Genomic DNA, 23,613 nt, shown 5'->3' on the forward strand with positions numbered 1-23,613 from the left:
GCCGCTGCTGTGCGATGACGAGGGGCTGCTGACAGGGGACAGATTGACGGGGCGACTTGGGACCTCCAGGATGAACGACGGTTTAGCAGCGAATGCGGTAGAGGCTAGACCCTCTGCCACATTACCAGCCTGTAGTAAGAGCAGAAGGGGAGAGAAAGGGCGGGAAAGGCCCGAGGGCACGAAACGGTGTTATATATGAGCTGTCGTTATCGGCGGGAAACAAGGCGGAATCAGTCCGTTTCGTCTGCGCAGCGGTCCGGAGTTTGTTGGCTTTCCGTATGTGCACTGAATGGGCTCATGTTCTGTCCATGGCGAAGTTTTTGCAAGCCCAGCCTCAGCAGAAGCCACAACACCCCGTAAAGTCACCCAGGCTGTGTCGTGTGCGTCTCTCCGGCTGTGGCTGCCCTAATTGGCTAGCAGTCCTGGGGGAGCTGGGCGACGGGCAAGAGGCTCGAATCACTTGTCAAAGGCGCGCATGTGACCCGCCAGTTCTGGTCATTTTACTACGGAGCGGTGCGACCGACGAGAGAAATTGTCCGCCCAGGCGAGGTTGGGACGTCATCGGGGCCTTTGTTGGGGCCGCGGATTCTTGTTGGACTTTCACATGCTGATTTGTCTCAGCGGTGCACGTGTGGTTTCTGGTGCAGAGCTGCTCAATGTAGGAAGTACGAGATGAAACTGTAAATTGTCCCTTGTGATGAGCTACTACGCCCCCCAAGAACAATTTAATGCTAGTTCAAATTGTGTCTTTCATTCTGCCTTTCTCTGGCAACATTTATTAGCTATTCTTATAAAACATTGTTTCAATCGGATCTTGTTGGATGCTTTTCGGATTCCTCGGCCCATGAGCCAATCGTGGGGCGCCTTGACCGACCAAAATGTCAAGTGGGTCTTCACGTGGAGATAAGATAAGCCATCAAAATAATTTCTGAGATAGCCTCAAGCATTGCGACGATGGGCCTGGCGCAGTGCGCGCTGGGAACCATTTTCGGCAGACTCAAGGCACAATGGCTCCCGGAAAGGTCGTCGCGAAGAAGGATCCCAGGGCGTGGGATGCTCTGACCCCCCCCTTGGCGCAATGGATCCTCGATGCCGTCTCCAGCATGGGATTCAAGCAGATGACGCCGGTGCAAGCGGCGACCATGCCGCAGTTTCTGGGGAACAAGGATGTGGTGGTCGAGGTGAGTCTGCTGCTGTTTCTTGTCCAAGATTGACAACCGTTCCTAATGTCAGCCATTTCAATGCATCATAGGCCGTCACTGGTAGTGGGAAAACACTCGCTTTTCTGATACCCATCGTCCAGAGGCTACTGCGCCTGGAGGAGCCCACCAAGAAACACCATGTTGGCGCAATCGTCATCTCGCCAACGCGAGAGCTCGCTGCTCAGATCCACACGGTTCTCCTCTCTCTCCTCGCATTCCACGCGCCCTCCGCCGAGATCCTACCACACCTGAAAGGCGAAGACAAGCGGCCTAGCAATGCTGTGCCCGCCGTCGTGCCCCAGCTGCTCGTCGGCGGAACCACCACGCCCGCGCAAGACCTCAGCTACTTTGTCCGACACAGCCCGAATCTCTTGATATCGTCTCCCGGCCGTCTTGTGGAATTGCTAGGCTCGCGCCACGTTCACATCGACCAGTCTTTCGACGTGCTCGTCCTCGACGAAGCCGACCGGCTGCTCGATCTCGGCTTCAAGCAAGATCTCCAAACCATCCTTTCACATCTTCCCAAGCAGCGGCGAACTGGCTTGTTTAGTGCGAGCGTTAGCGAAGCCGTCGGCGAGCTTATCAGAGTCGGCTTGCGCAATCCGGTCAAGATTGAGGTCAAGGTGAAAATGAAAGACGGTGGAGTGGTCGAGGATAGGAGGATTCCTGCCAGTTTACAGATGTCCTACCTTGTCACTCCGGCTAGCCACAAGCTGCCTGCCTTGGCGCAGCTCTTGGAGCGCCTGCCAGTGCGGCCTCAGAAAAGCATCGTGTTTCTGTCTACCTGCGCCGCCGTCGACTATTTCCAGCATACCTTGCCGCAAATCTTACCCCAAGGGTTCTCATTACTGCCCTTACACGGCAAGCATCCCGCTAAAGTGCGCGAGAAGAACTTTAACCGGTTCCTTACCTCAGTCTCCCCAACGGTGCTTTTGACGACAGATTTGGCAGCGCGTGGTTTGGATATTCCGCAAGTCGACTTGGTCGTTCAGATCGACGCCCCGTCAGATCCCAAGGTATTCATACATCGGAGTGGGCGAGCTGGTCGCGCCGGTAGAAAGGGATTGGCTGTGGTGATGCTTCATCCAGGGCATGAGGAAGACTACGTAAAGTTTCTCGAAATTCGCCAAACCCCCATTACGCCGCTCTTGAGACCTTCAATTTCCGTGACGGAGGACGAGGCTCGCAATGCGACATCAAGATTCAGGAAACTGCTTCAGTCTGATCGCGCAATCCACGACAAGGCACAAAAGGCCTTTGTCAGCTGGGTTCGCAGCTACGGGGCTCATCAGGCAACTTCAATATTCAGGGTTGCCGACCTGGACTGGGCGGATCTCGGGCACGCATGGGGGCTTCTTCGCCTGCCCAGGATGCCTGAGCTGAAAACATGGACCGGAGACAAGATGCTGGGAGTTGAAATGGACTGGGATACATTTGCCTACAAAGACCCGGCACGAGAGAAGGCGAGACTGGAGGCCATGGAGGCTGATAGATCGGGAGAGACGGAAAAGAAGGCAGCCGAGGCGAAGCGGAAGAGGAAGAACAACGAGGCATGGAGCGGAAAGCACGAACAGGAGGAACACCGCGTTGAGAGGAGAGAGAAGCGGCACAAGAAGAAGGAGGCTGAGATGACGGCCAAGATGACAGACGAGGAGAAGGCCAAGCAGGCCGAGCTGAAGGAGCTGATCCGGAAGGTTAGAGAGCAGAATTTGGCAAAGGCCGCGGCAGAGGAGGAAGAGTTTGACGGCTTTGATTGAGGAGAGTTGGATATAATGGTTGCTCAATAGCGATATAATACCTCAACATACATCCTGGTACAAGATACCTCCTGCGGTTACAAATGACATGCTTTCCTACGATCGAGCCAGATTGAGTGATGATATGTCGAATCTGACAGCAGATCCCAGCAAGGGCCGAATTAGCAATACGCGTATTCACCAGAGCTAGTTCCTGCCAGCAACTGTAACTGCCACTAGGACAATCAACGACCCACGTGTGAGCTCTCAATGGAAGTGCGTAATGCTTCGTACTTTCCGCGGAAACAACCCCTCCCAAGTACCTGTGGCTGAGCAGCTGGCTGTTCCTGTATTTCAACAAGGGCTCCCCTCTGCTATATCATCGAACCTCGATAGGAAGTATTCGCCCTTCTCAGTGCGATGCGTACTTATGCCCTCTTTTGCACAGACCATCGATCCGGGACGATGCTACAGCGTATAGCCCACCCGTCGATGACGTGTTACGAAACAGCACGACGTGACATGTGCGGCTTCTATCGACGCAAGCTCAACCTCTCCTGCCAATGGCCCAATGCTACGAATCATGGAGCTCTGGCCCTGCCATCCGCTGCCTGAGCAATGATTCGCATCGAAGACTATGCACCGCTGTCGTGCGCTGGGCTGTTGCACCACAGGAAGCGTCTGATGAAGCCCTCAGACAAGTTGTTTCGCAGCATCGTCGGTAGCCCATCATCCACCAAATGCCCACCTCATGCGGTCTGGCCTGCTTCTGATGTCTCGGATGCTTTTGGCCAATCACGAGGCCGTGCCGTTTCCTATCTGGTTTGTACCTCATACATTCAGCCCTCTTTCTTTATATGTGGTGCCACTTCGATTCCCGGCTGCTTGGCGCTGTCAAACCAGACGACTGAATGCTTGCAGCTGGCAGATGCTGTTACTGAGACAGACAGACAGACTGAGCGTGACATGAGTGGACTGAATCCACATCACTGTCCAACGAGGTACAGACAATTCGCACGATGCGAAATCCAGCAGCCTCATGCTGTATCCTTCTTTCAGACGTTCTCGAAGTCCGCTGCTTCCATGCTGGACATGTACCGGTATCATGTACCTACCTCCGCGGAGCCTCATCAGCCACACGGGCTGTAAGCACGACACCCAACCCGCCTCGTATTCGGACTTTTGTGCCTTTCGGCTCCGCTCCCGAGGCTTTGTGGCGGAGCACCTGCCTGAGCGGCAGCTACGGCAGCCACGGCAGCCACGGCCTGACATTAAGCAGACCTTCAACTGGAAGCCACGGCTTTTAAATGCTGGCCGGAAAGTACTTGTCTGTACCTGCCATTGACGGCAATCCGACCTATCACAGCTGTTAGTCAACTGGCTGCCTTCCACCTTCTCGGGTCCTCTGTGCTTCAGCTTGGGCTCTCCAGAAACACCAACGCCCAGAGAATCCGGGGCTTTGGGGTTCGGTCGTTTTGCAGCTTCTTCTTCTTCCTCTTCTTCTCCTCCTTTTATCCCGGCTCTTCCGACTCCTGCCTTCTCCATCTCTTCTTCTTCTTCTTCGTCGTGTCGCCCGCCATAGAGGCGATCATGACCATGCACCACCAGCTTAACGGGAGCTCCGGTACAAACGGCGTCGTCAAGACACGACGCTCCCACCGCAAATCCCGGAACGGCTGCAGTGAGTGCAAGCGACGACACATACGATGCGACGAGCGCCGTCCGGCCTGCACCAACTGCACCATTGCAGAGCGCGCATGCTCTTTTCCTCCGGCTCGCCAGCAGAACCAACTCGAGCCCCTTCCGCAGCCGCCGCTGCCGCACAGCCCGGCCGACTCGCATCTGAGCCGCAAATCTCAACACTCGCCGTCGTCGTGCGAGCCGGACCACCCGGTTCCTTGGCCTCAATGCGGTCCTGATGCCTCGTCAGCCTCTCCAGAGTCTGTTCTCGGCGCCGGTCGCTACAGGTTCATCCCGGCGCCCGCCACGGGGCCGCAGACCCTGCCGTCCTTTACAGAGTCCTTCACCAATACCGCCTACCATCCGCCAGTGCCCCCGGGCTCCCTCTTCACGGCAGAGCACCTCATGCTCTTCTACCATGTCTCGGATGCCATGAGCGACTGCATTTTGGCCCGCGGTCAGATCAAGGTTGTCCTGGACATTGCTATCAAGCACCTGAAAGATGCGCCCTACCTCATTGACCAGCTGCTAGCCCTGTCGGCACTGCATGTGGCCTTCACCAGCAAGCCCGGCGAGGCCCCGTTAAATGGTTCGATTACATCCTACCGAAACCAGGCCACGGAGCTGCAGACGCGCGCTCTGTCATCCTTTACACGCATTGCCGCCATGGTTCCCGCGGACGACACGGCCACCTGTGTCCCTCGATTCCTGTTTGCTAGTCTGCTGAGCAACCAAGTTCTGGCCGAGACACTGCTACAGCATCAGCAGCCACAACCTCTTCCCTATCATCACGATGTCATGGGGGGCCACGGCGGAGGAACCGGAGGGGCCGGAGGAGGTGCCAACGGCGGTGTTGTCAACTTCCACGGGTTTATCGAGCGCATGATTGAGTGCATCCATCTTCACCGGGGTATTCTCGCCCAGATTCGCCCGACCTGGGACTACCTTATGCAGTCCGAGCTCTATCCCCTACTCCGCATCACCCACGATGCCAACATCACAGCGGTCACCCTCTCGTCCGGCACAGAATGTGTTGCTCTTCGACAGATGATCGATGCCGCAGCTTCCCTGATGCCCCGCTATGGAGACTCCTCGCCACGCCGTCTGGACCAAGCCAGCGCCGATGCCTGCCGCACTGCCATTGATTCTCTCCAGTGGGCATTCGACATGCATCGAGCTCTGTCTGAGCAAGACGTTCCGCATGCACCGTCTGCCTTCATCGTCACCATCGAGGCGGAGTACGTGAACGTGCTACGGTCATTGCTTCCTGAAGCGTTGGTGATTCTGGCCTACCTGGGAGTCTTGATACATCGGTGCCGCCGCTTCTGGACGTTTGGCACCGCAGGGGCAAATCTGATTCGGGCCGTTGCGGGCTATCTTGGGAGCCACTGGCACGAGCCGCTGGCATGGCCCTTGAAGGTGATTGAAGAAGAGACTGACTGAAAGCAAGATGTGAAGCAGCGAAGTTTTGTGGGCGAGCATATGCTTCAGCTGCGCTGCGCATAAGAGAGAACAGTCAGTTCCCCCAGGGGCATCACCAAACGGTTATGCTTGGACAAAAGGGGGTGGAACATATCCACAGGGGATATATGGGTATTTTACGAATCAAGAAAAGGAGACATCTGAGCAATGCATCATGCGACTTGTATATGAGCGGTTGTCCTATTCTATCTACATTCTGATAGAGAGACTAACCTCTTCTTCTTCTTCTTTCTTCTTTTCTTTTTCGACACGGCATTTACAGGGGTGTGTGGGACATACAAGGCATTTTTCATGATACATACAGATGGAACTGGGCAGAGTTTTGGGTTTAAGCATTTACATACTGGCTATTCTTTTCTTTCTCTTTCTCTTCTTTTCATCTTTTTCTTCTCCTTTTCATACTATGAGTGATTTCATACTATGAATGATTCTTCCCCCTTTCTGGTCTGCATTGCATCCTCCGTCGGTCAGCCAATTCTTTCTCGTAGAGTATTTACTTGGAAAAAGAACGAGAAAAAAAAAACAGAAAATATAGGATTATTTCACTATTTCGTTGATCAACCCAGCTGACAGAAGCCAGCGACAAGTCCATGTCCTTCCCTCTTCCACTCATCTATGTCGTCCTCATGATTTAAAGAAATCCTACTTGATTGAGACAAAATCCTACACTTCACCAGGGAATCATACCGTCACTGCCAGACCTCCTCCCCGTTCCCTTGCTCCATCGGATCCCAGCTTCACACACGGCCTCTCGTCACAACACCTTTTTTTTCTTGTTCTTGGATTCCGCCTTTGTTACCAAGTTAGACTACCAAATTCTCTACATAACAAACCCCCTTCCATGCTTTACACGCAGTGCAAATCCCTTTTTCTACTGCCAAGAAGAAAGAACCTCGAGTGGCAGTGATGGTGATGAGAGATGTGAAGGGGGAACAAGAGTCTGGCATCTTACCTCGGCGCTGGATGAAAAAGGAAAATGTCAAGCCATATATCAGGACCACGTGGCTCTATGGTTTGGTATCATTACAAAAGAAAAAGGGAGCCAGCCGGAAAGTCCTCGCTGTCGGTTGGAGTCCAAGCAGCGCCCGAAACACCCAGAGAGGTGGCCGGCGTCATAGTCCGTAGAGCTCCCATCCGTCGAGAGCTCCGTACTGTATCTCGGCCTTCTGCAAGCTTGGCGAGTCTTCGGCATCCCGTTTCGGCGCAACTTCCGCTCGCAGCTCTTGCGGAAGTCAGAGCTCTTCGTCATCCAGGTCGGATGGCTTCAGAAGACCGCCGACCTTCTGCCGTCTCTCCATGTCGGCAGCTCGGGCATCGCGCTCCTGTTGTTCCTTTTCGACAATGAACAGCTCGGCATTGTCGCCGGCGAATTCCTTCAAGGAGATCAAGAAGTCACGCAGGTTCAGGCGGAACTTGTCATACTGAGTGTTCAGCGTGAAGAGTCCCTCCACGAAGCTGGCCACTTGAGCACTGTATTTGGCTGTTAGCGCGGGACTGAAAAAAGAAGAGCGCTGAGGGCGACTTACGCTTGAAGGTTAGGGAAAGCATTCTGCAGGAGGGTGGCAACGGAAGCCGAGAGAAACTCTCGGTTGCTAGTTCCGGCCTGTGCCTGGTCGGGGGTGTAGATGGGTCCCTGAATCTTGGGCGGTGTTCCATCAGCCGGGTGGATGAAGTAAAAGAGCCTCATCAGCAGCATTGACTGCGTCTTGAATCCCGCCTTGTGGTCACTGTCCGTCACCACAAAGAGCACATCCTGCAGAATGCTGACGAAGAAACGCTGGAAGAAGGCGTTGGCCGTGCCGATATCCGTCTTCTCCGCAATGTTATTGATCAACTCCAAGCACATGTTAAGGCCCGCAGCTTCAACATCTCTGTTGTCGTGCTTGAATGCCCAAGAGCACGAATCAATGACAAACTTGAACTGGTTGTTGTCGAGTTTGAGCAGAGCTATCAGCTGGTTAGCTAATGTTCAGAGATCACACCCTTTCTTGACTTACCTGGGAAGCAGTGTAGGTTGATGGCTCGCAGCAGGTTGAAGAATTCAACGCGGTGCTCGGGGAATTCTGAAAAGTCCTTGTTGATCATCTCCAGGGTGCACTCAAAGACGTTCTCCATGATTGTGGGAACCTGATCCTCCATCAAGGCCTATTACGGTGTTAGCTCTGGATCGAGGACAAGACGATTTGGGAGGATGACATACCCCAAGCTTGGTGATGATGGTTGACATAGCCTTGAGGACTTCGGCATCACGGGCTCCTGGAACGTTGCGGTTGTAGTCAACAAGAACTGAATCCAACAATGGCGGCACCATCTGAGCCCTGACAGCCTGCAAGTCTTCGGCCTTCTCAACGTAGGTCTCAATCAACTTGAGAATCTCCTTCTTGATCGTGCGCAGGCCGCGAACCTTGGGCATCTTTGTCGCCAGGTCACCTGTAGGTTATAAGATTAGTGCCCATCTTTTGACAAGGGAGGAACAGAAGGGGAAACCAGCTTGGTCACATACCATCTCGTGCAACGGCCTCGGAGATGAGCGAGCTCGTGGCTCGATACATCTGCAGCATGTCGTGATAGATTCGACCAATCTGCGGATAAAAGTAGGGACCGGTTGAAGAACAAGCGGAAACGTTGGTCTTCATGATGTTTCCGATAACCTTGATCGTCTCCGCGTCTTGAAGAATCGAGGGATTGATGTTGGCCTGCTTGATAATCTCGTCCCAGGCAGCATTAGGGATGTTCATCAGCTCAGCAAGCAGTCTCTCCTGTTGACTCTTGTTGCCCTGAGCGGCCACCATGTATCCACAAGCCTCGTAGAAAGTGTGAACCTGCTGAGGAGTGAGATCGCAGGTGATCTTGCCCATGTTGCGCACAATCTCCTCAATGAACGGCTCCGACTCGCTAGGCTGGAGCGCAACAAAGTGACGGCGGCATTGCCTTGCAATCTTAATGAATGTATCGCATGCCATATCCTGAACACCTGCTCAACTCGTTAGCACAAAGGGAAAAAGAGGGCAAAACATGAAAAGGAGTGAAACTGTACCTTCGTGCGATTCATGCATGAATTCGAAAAGCTTGTTGACGACCGTCTTGAGGAACTTCCAGTGAGCTTTAAGAAAACGCGGGTATTGCCCAACAATGTACATGATGTTACTGGCGACAACAGCCTTGTTGTCCTTGCCACGCTTCATCTCGGTGAGGCCTAGAAGATCCTTAATGACGGTAACCAGGAATCGCTTCTCCGTTTCCTCATTCATGGCGAGGGAGATGGAGCCAATGGCCCAGCAAAGAACGTTGCAGTTGTGCCATGACCACTCGGAGCCATCCACTTGTCGAGCCAGCTTCTCCGTCATGATGTTCTCGGTATCGACCACGTCCAGATGGGTAAGGTAGACCAAGCATTCCCTGATGGTCTTGTAGAGCTGCACGGTGTCACCCTCCTTGACGAATTCGCGGACAATTTCTCCCTCGTCATTTTCCACAATCAGGACTTCCTCGGGACGGACCATCTTTTCGATCATGACGACTCGCAGATTCGAGAGGATTTCGTTATACTTGTGCTTCCGAAGAGGGTAGTTCATCAGGAGGGTCGGGTTGGGGGCTCCGCTTCCAGACATGCCGCCTCCGACAGCAAGCAGGGGGTTGAGATCGGTAATGGGAAGCTGCTGCATCTCCTCGTAGAGCTCTTGGACAAGCTTCAGCCAGTAGTCGAGGCAGATTTTGAAGACTTCTCGGTCGTCGATCTGCGATATCCTAACGAGATAGTAGTGGCCGTGGAGGAGGTAATCTCTGTTGGGGAGGTTTTCAATGAGCTGCGAGCAAAGTTAGCAAACAAGGAACAACCGAGGGAAGCGCATGAGGTTGGACGCTCGAGCCATCTTACATTCAGATGCATGCCAAAAAAGTTGCACAAGAATAGAGCCAGGTTCTGAACGAACTCCTGGTCCCTGGAGTTGCTGCTCGGGTAGGTCGCCTTGAGATCGAGCGAGACAGGGATGATATCGGCAATCGTCGTCAGGACCTCGGTGAACATCTTGACCAGCTGCTCATCGTACGAGTTGGGCTGTCCAGGTCCGCCCGTCTGAAGACCGCCAATCTCTGTGAGGCACTGTAGAGTGACGTTTCGGAACTCGGGGACCGATAAGAACCGGGTTCGCAAAGTATCGATAAGAGGTGTCTCGAAGATGTAGCCGAGCGGAATCCAGTTGCAGAAACGGAGCAGTGTCTCGAGCGTGGCCTTGATAAGGCTCGGTTGGTTGGCAGAGTTGAGCACTTCCTGGCACAGCTGGAAGATTTGGGAGAACTCGGCGCACATGGTCTGCTTCAGATTCCTCGTCTTGGTGGACGTCATTTGCTCGGCTGAGTAGTCAAAGACCTCCTCGGACAGCAGGCGAAGGATGATCATGTTGTTCTCGCAGATCGAAAGGCTGGAGTGGCAGGACGAAATGATTTCGTTGATGAACGTGGGCCAGTTGTGCGGCCATTCTTGCTTGAGGATCGAGACGAGCACGAGATTGAGCTTGTTGAGGAGCGTCTTCTGGGCCCGTAGGGTTTCTTCGCTGTTCGAGCACTGGATAATGAACTGCACGATGAAGTTTCGGATACCTAGGACCGGCAAACCCGAGCGATTAGCAATGCCCGGTGGGTGGAGAAGTAGCATCGGCGAGGGGGGAGGCTTACCTTGGCACTGCTCCCGAGGCAGAACTTTCCATCTTGTCATGATGACATTGTCGAGAACTTGTAATCCCAAGTCTTTTCCCAGCTGTTAGCCAAAAGAGAACATGCAGCAGACGAAAGTCCCGGGGTAGAAAGCCTAGGCTGCAAAGGCATCGCAACTAGCTTGTTGGTGGCTTGTCGCGCACGCGCGAGGCGTTGGAGGGGGCGGGGGAGCACGTACACTTGGTCTGGGGATACTGCGCGTCGGAGAGGATCTTGTCGACCATGAGCCAGGCATCGGGATCCTCCTTGAACTGTAGTGAACACAAATCGTTAGCCAACGTTTCTCAAGCGTTGTCGAGTGCTGCTGCTGCTGCCGTGCTGCAGAGGATCGGCTGCGCTGAGGTGGGAGGGAGGGAGAGAGAGAGAGTCGAGGAGTATTTACCTGGTTCAAAGCTGCTTGAGCTGCTTTTTGCTACAAGACCAAGCGAGAAAAAGATCAATAGCGTCAGCTTCGATCCAACACAGTTTCCGCCAGAGAAAGACCCAGCTGGCAAAGCGCACATACCTGCTCGCCGCGACCTTCGTAAAAGGCCCGGACCGTGCTGTCGAGCTCCTCAATGGTAGGCATGGTGGGCGAGATACCGGCGAGGCGAGGCGGGGCGAGAGGCGAGAGGGGGGTTGTTTTTTTTTCGAAGGCGGGGAGAGATGGAAGTAAAGGTTGAGATCACGGATCGAGTTTCGATTCAACGAGAGGGACACCAAAGGTCCAGTCCAGGACGACGCAGCGCACAAAATGGGCGGGCTGTGCGGTGCGTCTCGCGGCGGGGTTTTTCTGGGAGGAGGAAGTTCTGTCCTGTTGTTTCTTCTCTCGGCGCGCAAGAAGAAGAAGCTCCGGCAACAGAAAGGTAGAGGAGGGGAGAACGAAGAAGGAAAGAGAGTATGTGAAAGGAAAAAGAGCACGTTCGGGGCGGGTTTCGTGGAAGAAAAGAAAATTGCAGGGAAAACGCAGGTGAGGGAGAGTGAAAAGGACGGGTGGGGAGACGAGAGATGTTAAGCAAAAGAGGTGCAGCGGATCCTTTTACCTGCCCGCCTGGCCTGCTGCTTCGCCTTTGCTGGACCGCCAGATGCGCTAACGGGTGCTGCAGTGGGGGGAGTGCGGAGGCTTTCCAGGCGGCTTCGATGCCTGGGAGCTGCGCTGAAGAGCCCGGGACGGGAAGCTGCTTGCTGAAGCTGGGATCCAGTACTATGACCTCAGCGGACCGGGCAGCTGGAGAGGAGGAAGAGCGCGCGAGAGCCTGAAGATGCTGCTGTCTCGAGGCCACGAGTACATGTATCATGCACGGCAGCTGAAGGAGTGTTCGTGAATCGATCTGATATGGGCATCGACTACATGTACTCGGGGAAACAAGAACAAGCTCCTCCGTTTCCAGGTACCGGCGACAACCACTGATCCATCTGGCACTGGCGGGGCCGAGCTTCATTGCCTCTGCTCCGTGCATCCATCTATCTAGTACGTTCTACCTTAGTAATTCTCCCTCGCCTCTCAGCCTCCTCTCATAGTTGTACATAAGGCAACTCGCCTCGCAATCCACCACTTTTGAAGCTGAGATCACGACGACAGCCTTTGTACCGCTACATGCATAGACTCAGCTCCATCTCAGCTCATTTCCAGCTCCAGCTACATGTATCAACAGCCAACAGGTGCCAGATTGAATCATCCATCCTCCGCAGACGTTGCATCGAACCTCGACCACGGAACTAAACCTACTCCGTTTCGCTCCTATCGCTAGGCCGGAGTTAGCGTTATCATGACGTTTTGCCCATCTTCAATGCCGTCTATATCGTACGGGTTTACTACACTCCAAGTTACTGTAACGGTACATATCTTTTTGTGTGACCACCTCATCCGTCAGCCTTGTCCATGTCCAGTTTTCTTTCCAAATCGCTGTCGAGTCACTTCGGGGTAGTCTGTCTCAGTTAATTGCTACGAGTATTACGGAGTACAAGAACGCTGAAGATGCAATACCCATGCAGGTAGTCTAATAAAGGGCTGAATTTGTATGGTGTTTATATACTAGCAAGTATCTACTAACCGCCTCATCTGTTCTAAGAATATCGCAACGCCACGCATCCTCGACGACCGACAATTGCAACTGTTTTCTTTCCAAAATCACTCGATGTAGCTGTTGTAACACCCAATTCATCCTTTACAGATGAGAGCGCCACCCCCCGCCGGATTCCTATGCTTTACCCGTGTAGCCGCACTCCGCCAGGCTAGTCTTGAGGGCATCGAGAGCCTTGTCGATGTCCGTCCTGCTGGGGTCCATCTATAGCAGCCATTGTCAGTACTTTGCAACTGTTCGGATCTGTGAACGAGCGAGAGAGCTGGGCACTTACAACCGAGACACCCATGTGTCCAAAGCGAATGTACTTGGATGCAATCGCCTTGTGCAAGCCACCAGCAAAGATGACGCCCTTGCTAGACAGCTTGGGCAGGACATCGGGGATCTGAACGCCTTCGGGCAAGTAAATGGCCGTCATGGCGTGCGACTGGTCCTCGGGCTTGGTTGCGACAATCTGCAGTCCGAGGTCGGTGATGGTCTTCTTGATCTTGTCAGACACCTCCTTGTGCCTCTGGAAGCGCTCGGACAGCGGCCGTGCCAGAATCTGCTTCAGGGCAGTGTTCAGAGCACGGACAAGCTGCGGTGACGGGGTGGCAAAGTACGAAGGCTTCTTGGCCTCGTAGTTTTGCATGACTAGGAACACGGCGTGTCAGTATCGTTCCTCCCTAATCTTGGAGAGGGAGAGAGCATGCAAAGGTAAGACATACTGGGTGTCCAGTTCTTCATAGAGGCAAAGTAAGACGCCGGAGGTGCCTTTCGGTTCTTGAACGTCTCCATCGCCCGTCCGCTAAACATCGAGATGGACAATCCCGCAGGGCATCCAATGGCCTTCTGACTGGCAGTAATGACGCCGTCCAAGCCCCAGTCGTCGAACGCAATCTCCTCGCAGGCCACGCTGCAAACGCCATCGGCAATGACCAACGTCTCCGGAGAAACCTTCTTGACCGCCTCGACAACGCCCTTGAGATCGCTCACAACGCCAGTGGAGGTGTCGACGTGGGTGACGGTGACGAGCTTGTACTTCTTTTCCGACAGCGCCTTCTCAATCTCCGAAAACTGGGGTCGTCCGCCAATGGGGCCCTCGAGCTTGGTCGGCTTGGCTCCGTACGTGGCCAGGCAGTCCGCGAAGCTGTCGCCGAAGTAGCCGGTGCTCAGCACCAGGGCCTCCTCGCCGGGCTCAATCAGGTTGGCTGACACCAGGTCCCAGCCAAGAGTGCCAGAGCCGCTGAGGACAAAGGGCTGGGACGCGGGATCGGTGGTCTGGAAGAGCTGGCGGAGCATGCTCAGGGTCTCGCCAAAGGTGGCCACGAAGTCCGGGCCGACATGAGACTCGCTGTGGGAGCCGATTAGCCTTTGATCAGCAGATCTGGGGAAGTGTAGAGCGAGCAATGGTACCTGAAGTGGCTCATCGACTGGAGGACGGCATCGTCAAACTCAATGGGCCCAGGGATGAGCAATGCCGGATGCGCAGCTTGGGAAGACATGGCGGCGATCTGATGCCTCTGTATACGTGATGGCGACTGCGCTTGACGAACGAGAGGCTCGGGATTCCAACGGCGACGCAGAACTGAAAACGAAGACGACGAGCACGCAGGCAGATATGAAGAAGTCAAGGTCGGCCTGGAAGATCTGGGGATGGGGGTGGAGGGGTAATAGCTGGTGGACACTGGCAGCCCTGCGGCCACTGTTTTGCGGGGCAGGCCCCCTAGAGCCCGGCAGACAGAGGCCATGGGGTTTTCAGTGCTTCCCGCTTGAGTGATCGGAAAACCCCCCACTCAAAGGAGCATGGAAGAAGCCGAGGGTCTGGGAAAGGATGATTGTTACTGCTAAAAGGCGGGCATGGGAGGCGAGCAGGGCAATTAAAAAGGACCAATTGTATGTAGTACTTCCAGCAGTCCGGCGCTTGCGCTTCAGCGATTGCCCGATTGCCGGTACCGGTACCGGGGCAACCAGCCTTCCCCGCCGTGGGACGCGGCGAGCTCCGGAGCTGCCTCGGCATTTGAGCCGCTTCTCTCGTTCGACCTCAAGTTCGGTAGACTTTGATATGCATGCAGCCTGGTTGATATTCCATGTCCCTCTAATGTCAATTCAATATCGGATGCTGCATAAACAGCACGCGACTCACTTAAAAGACTTCCTGTCAGCATCACCCTCAACCAGAGCAAAGTACAGTCGAACCGACTTCGGGTTCTTTCGCGGTCCTTCATCGTGACTATCGGCTATAGTTTTAACCGCCGTCTAACAAGAAGCAAATCAAATTGCCAACTTGACTTTTTCACCAGCCGGCATCGACTTTTACATCAAACACGCCAGCTTGCGGCTACTACACAGATCCGAGGATCCCACCTTGACACGCGCCGATGGCCCAACCCAAGTCCACGCCTCCACAAGCCACTCATACCAGACCTTGGTGTCGTCCGTCTGCCTCCACATGCTCACCTCCAGCTCGGTATCCGCAGGGAAGTAGAGCGGCGTCTGTTGTCTGTGTTAGTAACTAATCGGACAGGAAAAGAAGATCGGATCATCTTTCAAACTCACCTTGAGAGGGAAAAAGATGGGAAACCAAGACACCATGTCCTTGCTCTTCTCGCCGATCCGTTCCGGGTGAATGCTCAGCTCCGTCTTCCTGCCCTTGTTGGGGCCAGACTTTTGCTCGTACAGCGTGGATTCAAAGTATCCCGCCAGCCCGTGGGTAACTCCGCGAGTACGCGCAACAAATGTCAGATGGCAGAATCTCGAGTTGTGATCGTTTGCTCCCGCAGCGCCGGCCATGGAGCCTCCCGTGCCGCCGACAACTCCTCCAGAGCGCCGTGCTGAGATGGCCTCGAGTGTCGAGTCGGGGATGGGGTGAGAAAACTCCCATGCCTCCTGGAATCGAGGGTGGCCAGGTACCCTCTGGGCCACAAAGTCCAGTTGATACAGGCTCACCACCCAAGGAGTATCGTAGGCAGTGGCATCAGTCTGAGCTCTTGAGCTGATGTCCGTATACAGCTTCGGCGTGGAGATGGGGCTCAGGTGTGCCGTGTAAGACTGCGGGATTGAGATACCGTGAGGCTTTGCCAAAACATGCTGGATACCGTCCAGACATTCGGGAGAAAGCTCGTTGTCGCCAAAAGAGCCGAGCAACTCGGAGATGAGGATGTCGACTTTGCCATACACTGGCCCAGTCTCGGGAGAATCCGAGATCAGGGGCCCCTTCCAAGCTCGCATGTCCGTCTTGACAACCTTCACCTTGCCCCCCCACTTTAGGGCGTTTTGGCGTAGGAGGTATACATATGCATTGGGATTCTTCTCGACAGCCCATACTTCCACCTCGACGCCAGTTGATTGCGCTGCCTGAATAGCCTTGGTGACGATAGGGCCACGGCCGGAGCCGGCAACTGCCATGACGACAACACCGGGCTTCGAGGTGGGAAGCTTCAGTTCGCTCCAGTCTTTCAAGGCCTCCGCTATGGCCAACTCGTACTGGTCATACTTGATGGCGTCGTTTTCAAAAACCTCGTACGTTGCCGACTCGAGATTGTCCGACAGAGGCTGCAGCGGTGATTGTAGCCAGTCCTGGAAGTTGGTGAGAATAGGCGTCTCTAATGCTGAAAAGGGAGGCTGCTGCGTCTCCAGCCAACGCAAGTACTCGCAGTGAGCACTGGACTCCGTAGACACGCGAAAGGCGGGCTTGTGCGCCTCCTCCAAGCTGGGGAAGTCGGCCTCTGTGATGGTGGGCTTTGCATCCTTGCCGTCTTCGGTGATATGTCCAACATCAGGGCCAACGTCACAGAGTAAAAGCCAAGGGGCATTCTTCAATCGCATGTACGCAAAGATGATATCCTGGTGGTTTTTGGTGAGACTAGGATAGCCCAGCTTGTTGTTCTGAAAAACCTCAGGACCAAAGGTCAGGTAATGAAGAGGTTCAGAGAACCAGCGGTTCTGCAAATCTTTCTCCGGCACGACCCTCGGCATCTTCAGAGCTATGTGGCGAGATGAAAATCAGCACTCGGCATCTCCTCCGATTGTAGCAGAACTCAGTTTCCACTCACCAACGAGAAGCCTGGGGTTGTATTTGCACACCGATCGGATCTGGTGCCAAGAATCCCAAGTCGTAAAGATGTCAGTCTCGCCCTCTGTGGCGTTGGATGCCTCCGCGTTCAACGAAGACAGCGTCTCCGTCTGAGATCCGACAAGAGGTTCCCGGTACATGGGAATATGGATCAAGATGGTGATCGCGGGAGCAATCGTAAGCGCCTCCTGAACAGCCCTCGAATACTGCGCAATCCCCTGGCTTCCCCCCTCCTTGGACGCATCCCGGCAAGGCCCGGTGATGATGATGCTCTTCACGCCGCACCAGCTCGCATAGTTGATCTCGAGGTTGAGCACCTGGCGCGAGATGTTGGCAATGACGGGGTCCTTTGAGCAGAGATCGATCCAGGGGCTTGTGTAGGCGACATAGGTGTTGACTGCCTGAGAGGGGAACATGCCGGTATCTTCTGGCGTGAGAGGCAGAAGAATGGGATCCGCCCGGCTCGCCGTGGCCTCGCTCGTTGCCCTCTCGCCATTTGCTTTGAGCGTTGCCAGATGGTCAGACACAACCTTGAAGACTCTGGACTTGAAGAAGCTGTTGGTGATTGGCGTCGTAGCCACAGAAAACTGCATACACGGTCAGTTCTCCTGGGACAGTCATGCCGTGCCATCAGCTCAAACTTGCATCTTGATTCAGCAGATATCCATACTGCAACTCCGAGAGCGGCGTTTCCCTCTTGGAGTCATGATACCCCAGGGTGAACATGGGGCGATTCTCCCGGAAGTCTCCTCGGAGGGAAAAGCCGCCTGCGTCTGATTCTGAGCCCATTTTTTTGGTGTGCAAAGTCGATCCAAGCGCAATTTCTTCTTGTCCTACCGGGATGTCTTATGTGATGGACGGGCTGTTTGAACAAGGTAGTTGCTCTTTTTTTTTTCTTTTTTCACACCGAAGAAATCCCCCGCTAAAAGATAGGCAGCAAACAGCACGAGATACTGCTCAAGCCGATAATGTCGATTTTTTCTCAACTTCTTGGATGGCCAGAGATGCTCAGCCCCCTCTCACTCAAAGATTGAAAGCTGAACCGCTTGGATTTCATGCGCATCCTTTTTCTCAGTGGAAGCGAGAAGCACAGTGTCATCACAGTGCGTATTTCATCGTCAATCATCATCGTGCCCAAATCCCCTCGCTGTAACTGGCTGCCAAGGCCTCTAGACTATTGATACGGGACTCTTATACCTCTAAACGATTCAACGGTACATGCATTAACATAATAGGAAAACCCATTAACTGAGCCCAATGAACACCCTTCTATCAACCCCACGATCTTATGCTTCAGCGTACAACAGCCAGTGCCAGCTACGTCCCACACAGTGAAGCTAGTCCCTTATCGATAACAACATTTGGCCCGTCCCGCCAAAATTTTCTAAGCCAACCGCAGCCTTAAACTCCAACCCAGCGAAACAATCTAAGCCTTCCGAGACGGTTTTGCGCGGCCTATCAGCACAAGGACAGAAAGTCATACCGAGAGCAGCATGGCCGACAGAGGAGCAAAGCGAGCGAGCGCAGACACGGACGAGCCGTCGAGCAAGAAGACCAAGATGGACGGAAAGGCCAATCCCTACCTCGCCCACATGTACGAGGAGGAGAACGGCTGGGGCAGCGAGCCGTCGCCCAACTCGCCCTTGGCCGGCATGAAGCGTCGCCAGACCACCGCCCAGCAGGCTGCCAAAGCCGAAGACTCCGACACGAATCCCTTCACGGGCCGTCCGCACTCGCAGAGATACTTTCAGATCTTGCAGACGCGGCGAGATCTCCCCGTCCACAAGCAGAGGTTCGTGATGCCACCACACCTTGAAGCGAATCGAACGTTTTAAGAGATGAGAAATTGCTGACTTTGGGCTGCGCCTCGACTCCAGGCAAGAGTTCCTCGACAAGTACCATTCGACCCAGATCCTCGTCTTCGTCGGTGAGACTGGTTCCGGAAAGACGACCCAGATCCCCCAGTACGTCGTGTACGACGAGCTGCCGCACCTCAATGGCAAGCTCATCGCCTGTACGCAGCCCCGTCGAGTCGCCGCCATGTCCGTAGCGCAGCGTGTGGCCGACGAGATGGACGTCAACCTCGGCGAGGAAGTCGGTTACAGCATCCGTTTCGAGGACAAGACGTCGCCCAAGACTATGCTCAAGTACATGACGGACGGTATGCTCCTGCGCGAGGCCATGCACGACCACGAGATGTCGCGATACAGCTGCATCATTCTCGACGAAGCGCACGAGAGAACGCTCGCGACAGACATCCTCATGGCTCTCCTGAAGCAAATCGCAGAGAGGCGTCCAGACCTCAAGATCATCATCATGTCCGCCACGCTCGACGCCCAAAAGTTCCAAAAGTACTTCAACGACGCGCCGCTGCTGGCCGTCCCCGGACGAACGCACCCCGTCGAGATCTTCTACACCCCCGAGCCCGAGCGCGACTACGTCGAGGCCGCCATCCGGACGGTCCTCCAGATCCACGCCTCCGAACCCGAAGGCGACATCCTCCTCTTCCTCACCGGTGAAGATGAGATCGAGGACGCCTGCCGAAAGATCGGCCTCGAGGCCGAGGAGCTGATACGGGAGGTGGATGCCGGCCCCTTGGCCATCTACCCTCTGTACGGCACGCTGCCGCCGCACCAGCAGCAGCGCATCTTCGACAAAGCGCCCGGCCCGCTCAGGAAGGGCGGACGGCCCGGCCGAAAATGCATCGTCTCGACCAACATCGCCGAAACCAGTTTGACCATTGACGGCATCGTCTACGTCGTCGACCCCGGCTTCAGCAAGCAAAAGATTTACAACCCCAGAATCCGAGTCGAGTCGCTGCTCGTCTCGCCCATCTCCAAGGCCTCAGCGCAGCAGCGTGCCGGTCGTGCCGGTCGTACGAAGCCTGGTAAATGCTTCAGGCTCTACACCGAGAAGGCCTTCAAGAAGGAGCTCATCGAGCAGACGTACCCCGAAATTCTGCGCTCCAACCTCGCCAACACGGTGCTGGAGCTGAAGAAGCTCGGCGTCGAGGATCTCGTCCACTTCGACCTCATGGACCCTCCCGCTCCGGAGACCATGATGCGTGCGCTGGAAGAGCTCAACTACCTTGCCTGCCTTGACGACGACGGCGAGCTGACCACGCTCGGCAGCCTGGCGTCCGAGTTCCCCCTGGATCCCGCCCTGGCCGTCATGCTCATTTCCTCGCCCGAGTTCTACTGCTCTAACGAGATCCTCTCCATCACCTCTCTCCTGTCCGTCCCTCAGATCTTCGTGCGGCCCGCCAGCAGCCGTAAGCGAGCGGACGACATGAAGGCGCTCTTCTCCCACCCCGACGGCGACCACTTGACCCTCCTCAACGCCTACCACGCCTTCAAGGGCCAAGCCACGTCGGACCCCGACTCCGTCAAGCAGTGGTGCCACGAGCACTTCCTGTCCTACCGCCACCTCTCCAGCGCCGACAGCGTCCGTGCCCAGCTCAAGCGCATCATGGAGACGCACAACCTCGACCTGGTCTCGACCCCCTTCGAGGATAAGAACTACTACACAAACATCCGCAGGGCCATGCTAGCCGGCTTCTTCATGCAGGTCGCCATGAAGGAGAGCTCCGGCAAGGTTTACCGCACTGTGAAGGACGAGCAGGCCGTCCTGATCCATCCCTCGACCGTGCTGCGTACCGATTTCGACTGGGTCATGTACAACGAGTTCGTCCTTACGTCCAAGCAGTACATCCGCACATGCACAGGCATCAGGCCCGAGTGGCTATTGGTAAGTGTTGCTGCCCTGCATATTCGTGGGGAATTCCCCACCGTCTTTTTGCGTCTCACCTATGCGTAAACGAGCAAGAGCTGACATCCGGGATAACAGGAAATCGCCCCCGTGTACTATGACCTCGACACTTTCGAGGACGGAGAGATCAAGCGGTCATTGGTCCGGGCCGCAGAGAAGAAGAGAAGAAAGGAGGCCATGAAAAAGGGTGGTCGGTGAGAGGGAGAGAGGCCTGCATAGATGACATTACTGAGGCGCGGCGCTGCAGCTGCTCGCTTAGGAGCTCGAGTCTGTCCGGAGGCTGGCTCCCTCCCTCCTTGTTCGCGGCGTCGTTCGAGACCTGGGCAACGCTTGGCTGTCCTCGGGTCTCCTTCTTTTTTGTTGTTCCTTTTTTTTTTCCAGTCTCGCTTTCACCTTGACCAAATTAGAACGACCATGGACCTTACGCGTTGCCTTTCTTTTCTTTTTTCCCCCCTTCCTTTTTCCTCCTCCTATTCACTACCTGATTGATCGTGGGGTCCAAAAATCCTAAAGACCCCGCTCTTCGATTCAGACCTGCAGGAGGACGGACAATATGGACGATACATACTTAATGTGTTGATCAGCCATCAATCAAGCCTCCGTCACCATCGGGAAGGCTGATGATGGGAAACCGGGATTTTGGACCTCTGCTGCTGAGTGATGAGAACCTTTGTCCTGTAAGGGAGGCATCAAACTTGCAGCAACCTTGCTTTTGTTGGGGGGAGGGGCGTTGGCTTTCGGACCAGTTAGATGTAGACAAGAACGCCGGCTTGCCTTGGTTTCACGCATGTATCAAAACAGGATTCATGGCAAGCTGCAATATAGAAGGAAAACCATTTGCGAGATGGCATGATCTCTCCTCGTCTCCTCGGCAACCCCCTTGCGCTTGCTCGTATCATCACCCCTATGCAGTAGCTGAAAACAAGCATGTTGATGGAAGGCCTGCTTCTCGGCTGGGTGGTCACGGCAGCAAACAATGCTCTAGACGCGCCTTCTTCTCTGCGCCTGCTGGTTATCCGTCAAATTGCCCGCAGTGTCTCAAGCATGGACGGAATATGACGCCCGGGGAAGCATCCGTCGAGCAGAGCAGGCGACCAGAGTTTGGCGATATATCCTCCCCAAAGCGTAGATGCCCCTTCCCCCTCCCACCCCGGGGGGGGCCATCGCGTACCGAACCCCCCATCCACGATATAAGGATGGTTGGGGCATAGATCCTCCTTTAGCACGCGGCATAGGACCCGGATTCCCGGAGGCTGGTACGAACGAAATCTCTTGTATCCATCCAATACCCGCCTTGTGCAGACCTCCGCTAGCGACGGCAGCATCCGGTGGGCCGCCACGACCTGTTCGTTGCTGGTGGGTTGTCACTTGTGCCTTAATGATCGCACATGCAGAGCACCAGTGGCTTGTGCTTCCATCCTTTGCACCTGGTACCGGGTTCTGAGGTTGCCTGTAGCACATGTAGGGACAGCCAACATGACAGGAATCTCGGACATCAGCCAATCTAGCCGTGCAGCTACTTTCAGCAGGGAAAGAGGAGATAAGATGAGCTGGTTCAGCATTGTGGATAGGACGGCGCCCCTCTTGTGCACGCTGTACGCCGCACACCAGAGGATGCTGGTCCGGGGAAGGGAGGCCCCTTGATCCGAGGCCAAGAGCAGGCCAGTCTGCGGATACCAGAAGCGTTAGCATGCATATGCAAGTCTTGTATAAGTGGTGTTGTCGCAGGTGCCAGAGAGGATGCCCCAGTCGCCTTCAGCTGAAGAGGATAAGGTGTGGCTGTCAAAAGCTGTTAGCGCTGCCCTGCTGAGACAAGAACATGGACGATCCTCGCGGGACATTAGCATCTGACGCTATGGGATGCCCGTATGCCCTCCACTGGCGTCTGTCCTCGAACAGCCAGGTTATGGATTCGCCGCGGCGATTCAGCAGGCGAGAGTAAGACTGCTCCTTGGCCAGAGACGCATAATCAAAGCATCAGCACTTGAGAGTCTAGCCAGGTAGTAACAGCGAAATAAAGCCAGTACCGATGGAACATCATCCGGGATGGCATTGTGGCCCTGACTCGGAGTGAGTTGTCGGTGTTAATAACTGCTTGTTTGACCTCCGACAGTGCTTACTTTGCAGAACCTAATCTGCTTCATGCTGTCTGTCTTCTCGGCACCGTCACTTGGCCTCCCACCAAGCTGCAGACGCCACACAAACAAAGCGAAATTGTTCGCGCCTCTAGGAGGGCGTCTGATGCTCCAGCATGCGGCTGAAACGCCGTCGGCGCTGAGGTGGGAGAAGGCTTGCATTGAACTCGTTTTCTCATGCTCTAAGACTGGCAAACTCGGCGTGTTGTTTCGACACAACTCGGATTCACTAATGAGGCCGGAGGCGATCGAATAACCGAGTTCACGGAAGCAGTGTGCCGGCCCAGCATGGCTTCGGACAAGAAGCTCTCGGGGCCTCGTCGTGGCTGGTGAATGACTGCTGGATATCATGAGCTCCGGATCCTAGAGGTGAAGCCCTTTTGAGTAATGTACTTTGTTTGAGACATTAAAAGGCTGAAAGTCGGCAATGGGACTCCGGAGCTGCTCCGGCCTCCATTAATGCCATGAATACTGTCAGATATGTCGAGCATTATGCAACAGTCCCGTTCCCCGCTGACTTCGAGGTGACAGCGCGCCAGATTTATGACGGTTGGATTGCGCAGTTGAAACAGCCTCGGATGACGCAGGACCATGCCTCTTTCTCCACTGCGCCCATTCCATGTTCCGGAGAGACTCCATTATGGCACCATGAACTCCCTGTTACTGGTGTCCAGGAGCAACGGCCTGTCAAACTGCAACGGTGTCATTGGCCGACTAGGATTCCAGATTTAGCAGCACAGACATGCCGGGTCGATAGCCGTAATTTCACTACGGGGCGAA

The 23,613-nt window shown here is 54.8% G+C and overlaps 6 protein-coding genes across 6 annotated transcripts; 3 read left to right on the top strand and 3 right to left on the bottom strand.

Annotated features, from left to right (window-relative positions):
* Positions 1–1,007: 1,007 nt before the first annotated feature.
* On the top strand, positions 1,008–2,959 carry BBK36DRAFT_1119733 (DEAD-domain-containing protein; the record flags this gene model as incomplete). Its single annotated transcript, XM_024890623.1, has 2 exons — positions 1,008–1,181; positions 1,253–2,959. 2 exons carry the CDS (start codon positions 1,008–1,010, stop codon positions 2,957–2,959), a joined length of 1,881 nt encoding a protein of 626 aa, XP_024749728.1.
* A 1,569-nt stretch (positions 2,960–4,528) lies between these two features.
* Positions 4,529–6,061, top strand: BBK36DRAFT_1159444 (hypothetical protein; the record flags this gene model as incomplete). The annotated part of the gene is made up of 1 exon (XM_024894203.1): positions 4,529–6,061. One exon carries the CDS (start codon positions 4,529–4,531, stop codon positions 6,059–6,061), a length of 1,533 nt encoding a protein of 510 aa, XP_024749729.1.
* Positions 6,062–7,332: 1,271 nt separating this feature from the next.
* Positions 7,333–11,381, bottom strand: BBK36DRAFT_1119327 (hypothetical protein; the record flags this gene model as incomplete). The annotated part of the gene is made up of 12 exons (XM_024890574.1): positions 7,333–7,570; positions 7,627–8,047; positions 8,098–8,245; positions 8,301–8,530; positions 8,604–9,077; positions 9,138–9,906; positions 9,978–10,699; positions 10,775–10,846; positions 10,887–10,912; positions 10,988–11,064; positions 11,196–11,225; positions 11,319–11,381. The coding sequence occupies 12 exons, from the start codon at positions 11,379–11,381 to the stop codon at positions 7,333–7,335; spliced, it is 3,270 nt and encodes a 1,089-aa protein (XP_024749730.1).
* A 1,612-nt stretch (positions 11,382–12,993) lies between these two features.
* BBK36DRAFT_1201042 (alanine-glyoxylate aminotransferase) lies at positions 12,994–14,360 on the bottom strand (the record flags this gene model as incomplete). The annotated part of the gene is made up of 4 exons (XM_024897151.1): positions 12,994–13,080; positions 13,151–13,509; positions 13,584–14,209; positions 14,272–14,360. The coding sequence occupies 4 exons, from the start codon at positions 14,358–14,360 to the stop codon at positions 12,994–12,996; spliced, it is 1,161 nt and encodes a 386-aa protein (XP_024749731.1).
* An 811-nt stretch (positions 14,361–15,171) lies between these two features.
* Positions 15,172–17,719, bottom strand: BBK36DRAFT_4658 (Skb1 methyltransferase; the record flags this gene model as incomplete). Its single annotated transcript, XM_024898107.1, has 4 exons — positions 15,172–15,351; positions 15,415–16,841; positions 16,911–17,485; positions 17,601–17,719. The coding sequence occupies 4 exons, from the start codon at positions 17,717–17,719 to the stop codon at positions 15,172–15,174; spliced, it is 2,301 nt and encodes a 766-aa protein (XP_024749732.1).
* Positions 17,720–18,423: 704 nt separating this feature from the next.
* BBK36DRAFT_162422 (P-loop containing nucleoside triphosphate hydrolase protein) lies at positions 18,424–20,896 on the top strand (the record flags this gene model as incomplete). The annotated part of the gene is made up of 3 exons (XM_024897726.1): positions 18,424–18,722; positions 18,808–20,677; positions 20,777–20,896. The coding sequence occupies 3 exons, from the start codon at positions 18,424–18,426 to the stop codon at positions 20,894–20,896; spliced, it is 2,289 nt and encodes a 762-aa protein (XP_024749733.1).
* Between the last annotated feature and the right edge of the window lie 2,717 nt (positions 20,897–23,613).

Source organism: Trichoderma citrinoviride, assembly GCF_003025115.1.
Source record: "Trichoderma citrinoviride strain TUCIM 6016 unplaced genomic scaffold BBK36scaffold_7, whole genome shotgun sequence".
Lineage (NCBI taxonomy): Eukaryota > Fungi > Ascomycota > Sordariomycetes > Hypocreales > Hypocreaceae > Trichoderma > Trichoderma citrinoviride.